Source organism: Schistocerca nitens, chromosome 1 (assembly GCF_023898315.1).
Source record: "Schistocerca nitens isolate TAMUIC-IGC-003100 chromosome 1, iqSchNite1.1, whole genome shotgun sequence".
Classification (NCBI taxonomy): Eukaryota; Metazoa; Arthropoda; class Insecta; order Orthoptera; family Acrididae; genus Schistocerca; species Schistocerca nitens.
In genome coordinates, this window is record NC_064614.1 from 634,046,411 (window position 1) to 634,060,200 (window position 13,790).

At 37.6% G+C, this 13,790-nt stretch overlaps 1 protein-coding gene across 1 annotated transcript in view; it reads right to left on the reverse strand.

Moving 5' to 3' along the window:
• Positions 1 to 2,762: 2,762 nt before the first annotated feature.
• LOC126236653 (ionotropic receptor 25a) overlaps positions 2,763 to 13,790 on the reverse strand; it is a 485,919-nt gene continuing 474,891 nt past the window's right edge. Inside the window, exons 18-19 of the mRNA XM_049946121.1 lie at positions 7,217 to 7,289; positions 2,763 to 3,277 (exon numbers count right to left, since the gene is read on the reverse strand). Of these exons, the coding sequence (XP_049802078.1) occupies positions 7,244 to 7,289 (46 nt within the window). The 3' untranslated portion in view covers positions 2,763 to 3,277; positions 7,217 to 7,243. The remainder of the gene's footprint in view (positions 3,278 to 7,216; positions 7,290 to 13,790) is intronic.

Consider the following 13,790-nt stretch of genomic DNA (forward strand, 5'->3'; position numbering starts at 1 on the left):
AAAAGTTACTTCACTTTTGTCAGTGATACATTTGTTTCTGAATAACTCAATTTGATGACTATATAGTCTCTGTTGTTCTTTGTCAACATGTCTGTCTTGTATCTCTGCATTGTAATAGAATACCAGGATATAATCCAAATATGAAAAATAAAATTGCAGTCACTGCAAAACTTCATCAATGAAACTTTGACAAGTTTGAGCAGTGTTTCTGACTTAGAATGCTATGAACAAGAACTGGTTGGTTGATTCAGGGAGAGGGGACCAAACAGCAAGGGCACCAGTCCTGTTGGATTAGGGAAGGATGAGAAAGGACGTCGGCCATGCCATTTCAAAGGAACTACCCTGATATTTGCCTAAAGAGATTTAGGGAATCATGGAAAACCTAAATCAAGTGGCTGGACACAGGTTTGAACCACATCCTCCCAAATGTGAGTCCAGTGTGCTAACCACTGCGCCACCTTGCTCAGCAAGCAAGACTTCAAAATGGTGGAAAGGTGTAATCACTACTGTTTTTGGTATATCACTAAGCACTACCAGGATCTGATTATAAGCACTGTGGCGGTCCAGAATTGTGAAAACCTTTGCATCTGCCAAAGTCTATGTGAATTCTTGGGTATTAGGTAAGGCATACCTATCCAGAGGAGTTCTAGATTTTGGTTCATGGTACTAGCCACAGGACATTGTGAGCTATCTTTATTGGGGACTGGGTGTAAAAAAAATGCCCACAGACTTATATATATTTTGTGCTTAATGATGCACTGTTTAGTCAATCCCTGTGGCATCAATATTAACTCTCCATTATGCACAATGTTAGTGTCCCAGGAGAGCTGTGTACTTATGCTGTTGACTCTTCTCACCATGCCAACTACAGAACAGCCTTCAGTCCACATCACTTTGTGAGTGTCAATCCAGTTTATTAAACATACCTTTGTCAAACCCACAAGTCCACCATAAGTGTGGGGAAATAAAGTCAGCACCTAAGATAGGCTGAGTGATGTCCACGATCACAAAAGTTCTTTCAATGTCAGATTTGTATGATGAAGATGATACAGTTGCTTATAGCCATAATACAGTTGCTTATAGCCATTAAATTTAGAAGCTCATCAGACATTACAACAGCTGCACACAAAGCAGGGGGGGGGGGGGAATTATTGGAAATACGTAACTATAATGACATTGTGTTACACACTGGAGTTAGCAGAGACTGAGTCATTTGACCAGATCCTATATTGCCATCAGTAGTGTATTTGATACTGTGCTGTTGTCTGTTTATGGTTGGGAGAGGACACTCCTTTCCTTCATGCCAGTGCTGTGGTCTGTTACACCGCATCCAGATTGCCCTTGTGTTGTGTACTTCACAGCTTGAGACCTAAATGTCTGTGGTAGCATCAGATATTAGTAGAGGTGTCTTGGACATGGCTGTGATTTTGAGACTGAGGAGTAGTAGAATGTTGTGAATGTAACCTCTTATTTGGGCCAGCATGTAACTAACTGTATGCCTATCTTCAACTATGCTCGGCAGGTGTCGGTATGAAGCAATAGAGCAGTGAGGTACAGTGACCTTGGGTAAGCTCAGCAGTTGTTAGTTGTATTCAGCTGTAGTTGATGACATTATAGTCACCATGGCAGCTGAATCCAGCATGTGCTATAAAAGCTAACTGCACCTGTGGAGACAGCTGCTGTTGCCAGATATACAATAATACTCACGAGAAACCACACTAGTATCTATAACAGTATGTAAACATCTTCAAAAATGGATTTTTGTTACCAGATTTTTCATGATACAGCACTTGTTTTAGGTTTTGATCTGATAGTTTAGTGCAACGGGAAACTAAAACCTTTTTAATAATTAGGCAAGCTCGTTGGCAAGGTGGGTGTAAAATTATGTCTGAAACTAAAGTGATAGCTCTCTGGTCTAGGTTGCTGACTGTCAAAGTAAACTGTTTGGGGTCTGCCCTAATCAGCTGATGTCTAAAAATATGCTCCAAAATTGTGAACCATATTTCAGGTTGTACAAGCAAGCAGTTAGAAAGTCCTTAAGTTTATGTGTGGGTTTGCAATCCAGGGAGCACAAGAACTGGTAACTTTGTTGTGTCTGGTTTGACGTCACGTAGTTGTCGGAGCTGGTAGGCAGCAGTGCACACTGAAGGTGATGTCAGTATGTAAATTTGGAAGGGGGTGACAGGAAGGTCTCACTCTCCAATAACCCACTATCCCCACATCCTCCACCCAAGTTTTCCCTTCCTCTGTCCTGTCATTTCCTCCTAAATTCACATCCCTATATCACCATCAGCATGTGCCACTCCATACTGGCTCTGAGAATCATGAGTCATATGCATAGCCTGTGCTCCTTCCACACCTCCCACCCTCATTTTTAGCCAGCAAACCAGCTGCCTCCAGCCAAGCCACTAACCACTCACCACCATACCCTCTCCCAACCTTCTACCTCTGTCTCCCCCTACTCACTCTGCCTGGTGCAAACCCCACCACAACCAAGTCCACCTGCTGAAATACAGCATTGTGTGTCCAGCTAGTGCCATGTAGGAGCATAGGTGTGTGTGTATGTGTGTGTATTTTTACTCTAGCTTGAAAAAAGATTACTCAAAAAGCTCGCATGTTTTCCTTCTTTATATGTGTGCCTGTTGGTGACTCAGTGCTTCTCCTTTAGGACAGAGTGTTAGACAGGAATACTACACTTATCCCTCCAGATAATTGAAGAAATCAGCTCTTCTGCACTGCATGTATTTTATTAGATCCTTTGAGTATTTTTCCTTTATAGAATTTTACTATTTTGTAATCCTAGTCTTACTTTTGACCAGTTTTTTATATATTCACTCTATATTAACTTAGACTAGGTTCTAATGAAAGCATGTTGAGTGCCCTTCACCCAACATGATTTGTGTGAAGCATAGGAAATACAAGCACATGTATACATTCAACAATATAAATGTCAGCTGATGATGAGTTGTAATCAAGAAATTAACTTAATTTTCAAAGTACTGTCCAATCAAGTTCAAAAATTGTAAAGAACAATACAGTGCATCTGAAATAAGTAACATCAGCAAGAGTCTGTAGTGTAAAAGCAATTCCAGCATTTTGAAGCACTGTCTAGATGATACCAGCTGCAACCAATGTTGTGGAGTTGGGAGTGAATGGTCTGCAATGGTGGGCTCACACTTAGGTCCAATCCAGCATGATCTTCTGTGGCTGTGTCTGAGTCCATGATGCGGCCTAGACAAAGTTGGTTCCCATGCTTTCTGGTCAGTTGTCTGAATCACTTTCAAAAGGATACACAGTGTTACCATAATATATCCACTAACAGAATAGTGCTTTTCAGATCAGATAAAATTCTTAGACCATTACCCTAATAATAAGATTCATAATTTGCAATCCTTCTCACTTTAAAACTATCATCTACTTCAGCAACATCATTGGTAAATCTTACAACACCAAAGGTAGAACAACATGTAAAACCACACATATAATTTACCAACTAACATGTGTTCATGGTATGGATTTTGTGCAAGAATGACCACCACTAAAGTACCTGCGTACATGAACAGACATAGAAGAACTGCCTGCCTCAAGACCATCTAGTACCCAGATTCTGAGCATGCTCTATAGACCTATGTACATGCTACGTCACAAAGGCCATTTGGATTCTTCCACTTGAAACTAATTTCCATGGGCTCTGGAGATGGGACTTTGTTCTTACACATGTCCTTGCACAATCAATAAAATTTTTCTGGATTTGTGTCTGCATTATCAGTATGTAAAACTCCCAATGTTTCGGTCACTGTCACAGCTGACCATCTTCAGGGTGTTTTTGTGTAACAAAAACACCCAGAAGAAGGTCACTTGCAACAGTGACTGAAATGTCAGTAGTTTTACATATTGACAATGTAGTCACATATCCCAGAAAAATTTTATTGTTTGTGACAATGGCTGTTGAAGCCTATGTTTGTATGTCCATGCACCTCACTACCCTTTTGGACTGAAGCTCTGATAACAAATTCCAACCTCCCCTTCTATTCCTCCATCATTAGAATTTCATTATTTACTCAATTACTTACTAATTAAAAAAATATTTTCAGCTTCCTCATGCCTCTAATGTTTTTGGTCTTTTGTGAAGTCCTGTTGTTAACTGCACTATTCATTTTATTCCTCATTTCTCTTCCCTTTAATCCATTTTTACTTATTATTTTGCATTTATGTCTTCTCTGGACTGGAGCTGATACAATGTACATGAATATACTATCTTTGACCTCCTGCACTCTGTTATAGGCCTACCTCCCCATTCATATTGTCTGCCAACATTCTCATAATAGGAGGGACACTTAAACCTGGGACCTGACTGACTTATCTCTCCTTTTCTCAACATACTTATCTTTTCTCCCTGTAACTAACAACTCCAATAGCTGTGTACTGTATTTTATCTTTATATGTATCTATTGGCACTCATTAGAATATGGCTTCCCAAAGATAAGTAGTGGCCAGCCATTCTGTCTCCTTGTAACTTTACATAAATGCACGTTCCTTTTGATACCTTAATATTTTTTGTAACTTTCTCAGGTAAGTGGTGGTCATGAACTGTTTCCAGTCCACTTTTATTAGTTAAATGTTTATTTGACACTACAATAGTGAAGCCATAGTCACAATACATAAAAAAATTTCTTTAAAAAAAGGGGTTACATTACCAGTTGAAATGAACTGTCATCATTTTCAAATGCAAAACATCAGTTGGAGAATATATAATGGGAACTGTGACATAATCTGACAGTTACAAAAAACAATGAGACCAGGCAACTGAGGCAATGGTGGCACAACCAAGTCACTACAAGTTATGCCCATGCTTACCCAACTGTTCATTCTATGTCCTAATGTACGTGGGTTGGAACTTTAGTAGTGGCAACTATTTATTTACTGCTCATACAAAATAGATACTTAGTTCAAAGTTTTACTGACCTTCAGAGTAGTCATTAGCATTGTGTATAACCCGTTGCCAGTGATGTGGAAGTCGTAGGATACTCTTAGCAGTGCCAGTTGTGTTGACAGTCATCACTTCTGTCTCTAAGCCGGTGGTAGGTTGTGTTCCAAAAATGAACAGCATAGAGACAGAAGTGATGACACTTTCTACAGGACCTGACCATCATTTTGCAGGACAATGCTCCAGCACATGCAGTGCAAGCTTTTACTGATTTGTTTGACTGATGGGGCTGCTAAATGCTATACCACCTATTGCACTCTCCTGACTTAAGCCCTCATGAGTTCAACTCGATTTCTAAACTGAAGGAGACACTTCACGGTATTCACTTCAGAACTGCTACAAATTTTTCGGGCAATAGACCACGCTGGTTGAACTGTGAACAAAGTTGGCACTGCTAAGAGTATCCTATGACTTCCACATTGCTGGCAACAGTTTATACACAATGCTGGTGACTACTCTGAGGCTCAATAAAACTTTGAAATACATATCTATGTTGTACAAGCTACAAATAAACAGTTGCCACTCATAGAATATATAAAAATTATACCAGGGTAAAAATTGCCAGAGATTCTTGCAATGTGTCCTGCTGTGACACAACAATTGTACTTGCCACAGTAGGACACATTGCAAGAATCATTGGCAATTTTTACCCTGGTGTAGTTTTTATCTATTCTGCATTAGGACGTGGAGTGAATGGTTGGGCAAGAATGGACATACATTGTAGTGATATGGTTGTGCCACCATTGCCCCGGTTGCCTGGTCTCACTATTTTTTGTAATTGTTGTCAGATGTATGGTCACAATTCCCATTATACATGGTGTATCAAAAAGGATGGCCTAAACTTACATGGCTGAAAGTACATGATAATAGAAGCACAAATGTCAAGTAAACATGGGCTCTAAAACGCATACCTTAAGAGCTATGAGGTGTTCTTTTATGAAAAAAATCTCTTATACTGCAAGCTCTTTGCTTTCCACATTTTGGGAAGTGTTAGTATGGACCAAAACAAGAAAAAAATGTCCAGTAAACATGTGCTCTAAAATGCATACCTTAACAGCTATGAGCACCTGTTTATCTTTGGTACTTTGGAACACAACTCTTCTAATGAACTTTTAAGGGATGCATTTTAGAGTACATGTTTACTGGACCTTTTTTTCTCATTTTTTTTCAAACTACCACTTCCCAAAATATGGAAAGAAAAGAGCTTGCAGTATAAGAGATTTGTTTCACAAAAGAACACCTCATAGCTCTTAAGGTATGTGTTTTAGAGCCCATGTTCACTTGACATTTATGCTTCTATTATCATGTACTTTCAGCCGTGTAAGTTTGCGCCTCATGTACTTTCAGCCGTGTAAGTTTGCACCATCCTTTTTGATATATGCCCTGTATATTCTGCAACTGATGTTTTAAATTTGAAAATGACAATGTTGTTCATTGTGACTGCTAGTGAGTGTAACCCCAATTTTACAGAAAAATTCTATACACTGTGAAGAGTCAAATAAACATTTAACTTATATTACAGTCACACTCCTTTATGACAATTCTGTCGGTATAAAGAAAACTTTTATTAGTTTGATGAGTAAATAAAAAAGTCAATATTGGAGATGATAACACTCAAAGCAACAAATAATGCATGAGTCAATAACATCAGTGAGACATACATGTCTGTCCCAAGTGCTTCTATCTATGTACTGAACATTTAGTGATACTTTTTGTGATTGTTGGTATATAGCGAAAGTCATTTTGTGAATATAGTGTTTATTATGGGTGACATAAAGGAGCACAAAAAGTGTTACTTGAACTTATGACAACAATGGTCTTCATGTATTTTACATTTTTGAAAAGGGGTCATCAATAGAACCTACATCCCAATTTGGAGCATGTTTCACCATTGCCAGATGTCAGGAGAAAAAACAACTGCAACATTTGTGGCATAGAGGAAGGGAGAAAACTGGCAAGGCCATGAAATTTTCTCTATCTCTCTCCAGAACACATCATGCTGCAACTCTGATAGTACACCACACAGAGTACAAAAGTAATTAAGAATATAAAAATGATATATTTACTATCAGTGATCTCTTTAAATAGACTTCTACACTAAAGTCAAAATTGGATGAAAACACAATTATCTCATTATTGGTATCCAGTTGCAGTAACAACATTTATTATGAAATACTTGCAAAGTTTTAAGAAAAAAAAAAAAAAAAGCTATAGAACGCTTGTGCATACATCAATATGTATCTGCATCAGAGTCCACTACCATGGATTTGTAACTCCTGCCAATGCAACACCTTGACGCCGCCTGGAAAAAAAAGGAAGAAAAACATTTTGGCTATTTTGATAAGCTGGCTGTATATCACACTATAGAAGTGGTAGCAAAATACACATATTTCTAGGCTATGAAAGAAAAAAAATAAGCTGCTGAAATTCTGATATTTTTGAATAAAATTTGACAATGTTCATGAAAAATGAAATTCAGCATGGTATTCATAGTGAGTATTGAATATCTTAGTTTAGTTTGTTTTCTTCCATGTACAACAATTTAGGAGTATGGCATCTCAGAATAGCTGTGTAATACTTTACTTCTCTGTTTTCTTCACCAGAATGAGGATGGGATTTTTCTGGATATCTGGTAGTGTTTCTCCCATTTTATACACTTATTTCCAAATTCTGAGTAACCAGCCAGTTCATGGACTCACTCACACTTATGGGAAAATGTGAAGTTAAACAACGGAAAATCCAGGATGGAATACTGGCAATATTATAAGGATAATTGCTACTCACCACATAGTGGAGATGCTGAGCCACAGAGGAGGCATGACAAAAAGACAGTCACACTAAGCTTTCTGTCTAACAGGCCTTCATCAGAATTAGACAACATAACGCACACATCAGTCTGGCCTTGGGTACCAGAGACTGTGATCATGTGTGTGTGAGTTGTGTTTCTGTAAGTATTTGTGTGTGTGTGTGTGTGTGTGTGTGTGTGTGTGTGTGTCTGTATGTGTGTATGTTGTCAAATTCTGTTGAAGGCCTATTTGGCTGAAAGCTTTGTTTGACAGTCTTTTTGTTGTGCCTTCTGTCACTCAGCAACAACACTATATGGTGAGTAGCAACTATCCTTTTATAATATTGTCTAAATGTAAAGTTATTTCATCAACTCTTACTACAAGCTTTAAGCTTCAATCTTTCAGTATTTTGCTATCATTGCTGGGTCATTATTCTTTAACAACAATCCCTTTTTTTCTTCCAAATCCCTGATAGATCATTTCCATTGAAGAGGCTTCCAAATTACTTTTTTATCATTTCCTTTTTTCGCTGAGCTTAACAGTGATTTTCTATCTGTAACGTGAAAGTCAAATTTCTTCTCTTCACTAACAGAAAACTAATTTTAATAATCTTACTGCAAATAAAAGTACACTCCAACAGTCATTTTGTTTTTAAGTTTCATTCTTCTCTTAATCCAATATAATTTTATTCCTGTGTATTCCTTCTTGATTATGTCTGTAAATGGCAGAAAGTTCGTGATCAGGAAATTTATGGTTTTACCTCTCCTCCCCTTGACAGTCAATTACTAGAGATGCAAACTTTTTCTACCACCAGGGTTCAAACCAACTAACCTCTGTGCCAACTGAGATAATATTAGTGTGCTTTAGTGATCTCATCTATGGCTTCATTCATTAAGAGCAACTGATTATGTATTTAGTAGCAACCACCGACAGAGAAACAATTCTGGTTGTAAAAATAGTACACAGTTTAAGTACTAGAAATAGATCATGTGCCTTCTTACTGGAATGTTCAGATGTAACAAACTGAAAGTAGTAAGACCTACACAAGAAAATAAACTCAAATTGTGGAAATTTTAGGACAAAGATAAAGTTGTGACAGTTAAAGAAAGCACTGAATGGTTTGCCAGGAACAGATATAGGAACTGTGAAAGAACTGGAGGAGTGCCTTGTTGGAGCAGATGAAAAAATAAGTGGATCTAATAGCAGCAAAAGAAACTGGTAGCTACTACATTAGTAGAATGGTAGTGACAGATGCAGTCTCAAGGAAGTATAATGCCTTTAGAAATACTTCAGAGATTAGTGTGTGATAAAATCAATAAAGAATTACATGGGTTAGACTAAAAGGAATCAAAACAAGTCACCAGAACAAAAGAGGGAAAGGTATTTAATTAATTGGGGCAATTGGCTAAAGGATGACATAGCGGGTAATAAATTGTTACAAGGAATCTTGATAGACAAAAGATGAAACTGGCAAAATTATTGTCAGCTGATAACAGCGGCAGAAGTAAATTCCTAGTATATCACTTTGACAGTGAATAATTAATTTGTCATGCTACTGAATATAAATGAAGCACAATAGCTACAAAATAACAACATTAGAGACTGAATATGTATTGATGTAGAAGTCAGTTGAAAGTATGTAATTAGGAAAATCAAATGGTATCAAAGAGTTAAGTGGTGAAATGAACAAAGACAACAAGTATTACAGAGAAATAATGGATGCATGTCCTCCACAATCAGATAAGGATGGAGGACAGCATGTCATCAGATTGGAACGGGGGTTTTGTTACTTCACTTTTTAAAATGAATATTAGAGAACAGTGTTCAAACTAAAGCCATGAATTTAAATGAAAGGTGGGAAAAGTATATAAAAATGTCACAAAAAACAGTGCACACAGATAGCAACTGGCAGAGGGATGGTATGAATTCTGCGCTAATATTTGAACTTTACCAGAACATGCAAAATCACATGGATCTTTGGATAGATTTTTCAGTATTGGGGAATTCTTTGATTCTATGACCAAAGTTAGAGTTTGAATTGTGCTATGGTAGAGGAGAATAAGGATATGGAAAAGAGAATTTGGAATCTATACCAGGGCTTCAGCAGTCATGTCAGAAAACCAATACATTCAATGAATGCTCCAGGAAGTCCTGAAGTGTTACACAACCCACAGTATTTCCTTGAAGCAGCCTTGACTTCAGAGTTGTTTCGATTAGATTTGCTATTTATTGATTGCACAAATTCTGTTGTAAGTTGTTACACATGGACATAGAATGAGACACAATTACAATTTGTATAATATTATAATTAACTGTAATAATTATCATCTGTAGGGACAAGCTCTGGGATGTGCTGAACGCAAAAGAGATAGATGAAGAGATAACACGAAAAGTCAGAAAAATGTATGAGGGAAGTGAGAGTTGTGTGAAAGTGGGGAGGGAACATACTGCATGGTTCAAGCTGGAAAATGGGCTGCGACAGGGAAGTGCACTTTCGCCTTTATTGTTTATTATTGTTATGGATGAAATCCTACAGCAAGTATCAGATGCAATTGGAGATCATAAAATGAAAGCAGTGCTTTTTGGCGATGACCTGATGTTATGGGGAAATTGCAAGAAGGAGGTGCAAGAGCAGTTAGATGTATGGGAGGCAACGGCAGCACAATATGGAATGCATTTCTCTGCAAAGAAAAGTGAAATAATTGTCACAACAAGGAAGAAGAATAGGCCAAATGTGGATATAACTTGTGGAGGGGAAAAACTACAAGTGGTAGAGAACTTCAAGTACCTGGGAAGCATGATTGAAAGTAAGGGGGGAAACGCAATGGAAATAAATGAAAGGTGCAGAAAAGCAGGGCAGTTCTACAAATGCATTAGGGGGCTAATTTGGAGCAAGGAGGTGCCACAGAAATCCAAGGGAATTATATACCGAACCTACTTTGTCCCCATATTGGCATACGGAAGTGAGACATGGGTAATGCACAAAAGCGACAAAAGTAGAATACAGGCTAGTGAAATGAAGTTCCAGAGGAGCAGGATGAGTGTAACAAGACGAGACAGATTGCGAAATGTGTATGTGAGGGAAAGACTAAAGGAGGAACCAGTACAGGACAGGATAGAAAAATCAAGACTGCAGTGGTATGGACACATGAAGAGAATGGATGAGGGAAGAATTCCAAAGAGGATGTTTGAGCTGCAACTGGAGGGGAAGAGGCCCAGAGGAAGACCAAGAGATAGATGGGTGAAGGGAGTGAAGGAATGTGTGACGAGAAGAGGAGAGAACTGGACGAAGGTGGAAGAGGGGGAATGGTGGAAAGACAGAACACGATGGAGAGGCTTGTGTTCCCGACAGACCCAGCCAGTGGCTGGAAACTGTCCAAGATGATGATGATGATGATAATATTATAATTAACTCATAATAAGAAAAAGAACAGTTTCATCTGTAGAATGAAATAAATTGGGTAAACAGTTGTGCTATTTAATGACAAATTTAGAGAGCTGTGGGCATTCCTCAGGCACACATATGATCAGTTTACTTGTAACAAATATGATCTATTTTATGAACTTTTTATAACATTTATTGACTTCTCACTAAGAATTAGGAACTGTAACACATGGTAAACACCTATCAACAGAATAAAATATAATAACATAGAGTTGCCATCAAAAAGAAAAAGGAAGATACTGGAAAAAAATTATTTGAGAGATTTGAATTGCAATTCTCAACATAAACCATTTTGTAACTTTTCAAATTGTTCACTGGGTAATGGCTTAGCTAAGAAGTCAGCAAGTTCTTCCTCTGTGTCTACACAACAAACATCAATAATTCCCTTGCTCACATAGTCTCTGGCAAAATTTTATTTAATGTCAATATGAATCATTCACTCATGCTCCCATCTTCCAAGCAAATGAATACAAGAATTGTTGTATTTTAAAATCTTTACTGGGTAGTTGATCTTGAGACCCAAGTCAGTCAACAGTTGAATGAGTCACATACATTCAGTTGGTGCTATGACCAATGTTACATAATCAGCTTAATTTGAAGATAAGGCGATATAGCTTTGTCGTTTCATCATCCAACAAACAGCATGTCTATGCACTTGAAAAAGGAATCCTGATGTAGGATTCCTACCTTCTCCACTGCCAAAATTTGCATCTAGGTAGCAGAGAACAAACTCTGCTCCTCCTCTTCCATAATGCAAAACAAAATTCAATGTTCCTTTGATGTATGTTAGTATTCTTTTAAGCCCCTCTCAATGGCTCCCTATTGGGTTTCTTAGTTATCTGCTGAAATAATTGCTGTTACTTTCAGGTCTGGTCATGTTGTAAACATGGCACACATCAGACAACCTATCAATTGACGTAATGGTTTGCATACACTGATGTAATATTGATAATTACGGGTATTAGTTCTGGCTGCTTTCCATTTGAGTTTGGTCTCCATTGGTGTATTAGTCATGTTCCAACTGTTCCTGTCAAAAAATTGCATTAGTTCATGTAAGTATATAGGTTGAGCCACAATTATTTTGTCATCTGACCTTTTGAATTCAATGCGAAGAAATGAGTTAAGGTCTCTGATATCTTATATGACAATTGGTTATTCCAAAGCCCTTTTAATTTTGTTGATCTCATACAGTTACTTGCAACAATTATAATCTTCATATAATAGAAAATACGTTCTACTATCTTCCAGGTTGCCTATGCGCAAACATCTGTCAATATTTGACTGTCTAAGTTCAGTACTTTTGTTAAAACTATCAAATGTTGCAATCCACCTATGAGGAGCCTGCTTCAATCCATAAGAGACCTTTTTTAATTTGAAGATGTGTTTCTTTTAACCTGTGACAGCTTAGGGATCTTCATGTAGACATAGTTATGTAGATCTTCACATAGAAAGGAATCTATGGCATCCATTTGGCACATATATAGTTCCTTCGGAATGACGATTGACACCAGTGTTCTCAATATAGCTAAATGCGCAATAGGAACATCCATTTCATCATAATCATAACCGTTCCTCTGAGGACAGCTTTGATTATAAGCCTTGCTGTATATCTCTCAATTTTTCCATCTTGATTATGTGTAATTTTGAACCATTTACTAGCAGTTGGTCACTTCTCTGGTAAGCCCTGAGCGAACTCTGATGTCTCATGAAGTCCCAGTGACTTTCTTTATTCATTGATCACTTGCTTCCATTCATGTTCATCATGTTTCCCTTGTACATGCTCATAGCATTCAGGAACGTCAGCAACAAAATAATTGTTCAATACACAAGGCCAGTACTGCATAATCATCAAATCATGCTGGAATCCTTCTTTCTCAGTTGTTTCATCAAACACTTCCTACCTTGTCAGGCATCCTGACTACTACTTTTGAGTTATCAATCTTTTTTTCTTCTTTATTGTTTCATCTATTTCATATTCTTCAGTTCTGTTTTCTTCTATTGCGTATTCTTCTGTGCTGTTTTCTTATTTTCCTAAAAGCTATTGTTCACCAGATGTTCCATCAAAAGTGAATTTTGTTTCATCAAAAAATGGTAACTTTTCCTGAAATTACTTTCTTCAGCTCTGGGCACTAAGATCTGTATCCATTTGGACAACAGCCAATAAAAATGCATCCAACTGAATGAGAACTTTCTAACTACCAGTTCTTTTGGAAGTTTTAAAAGTGCTACACAACCAAACACCTACATCTTCTCCAAGTTTGGTCTCCCACACTGTAGAGCCGCTGGTAATTCCCCTTCCAAAGCAGTAGTTGGTCTCCTATTGATAATATAGACTGCAGCCAACACTGCTTCTGTTCAGAAATTCTTGTCAAGTTTTGATTGAGAAGCATATAACATCTTTATCCAAAATAATCCTACTTAAGACATTCAGAAGCCCCATTTTGCTGCAGTGCATATCACATTGTGAACTCAAAATTGAATTTCCAGGTCTTCACAGAAAGCCTTCAGATCATTAGATATATTCTCTTATCCACTACCACTATGAAGATGACTTATTTTCAAATTAAAATGA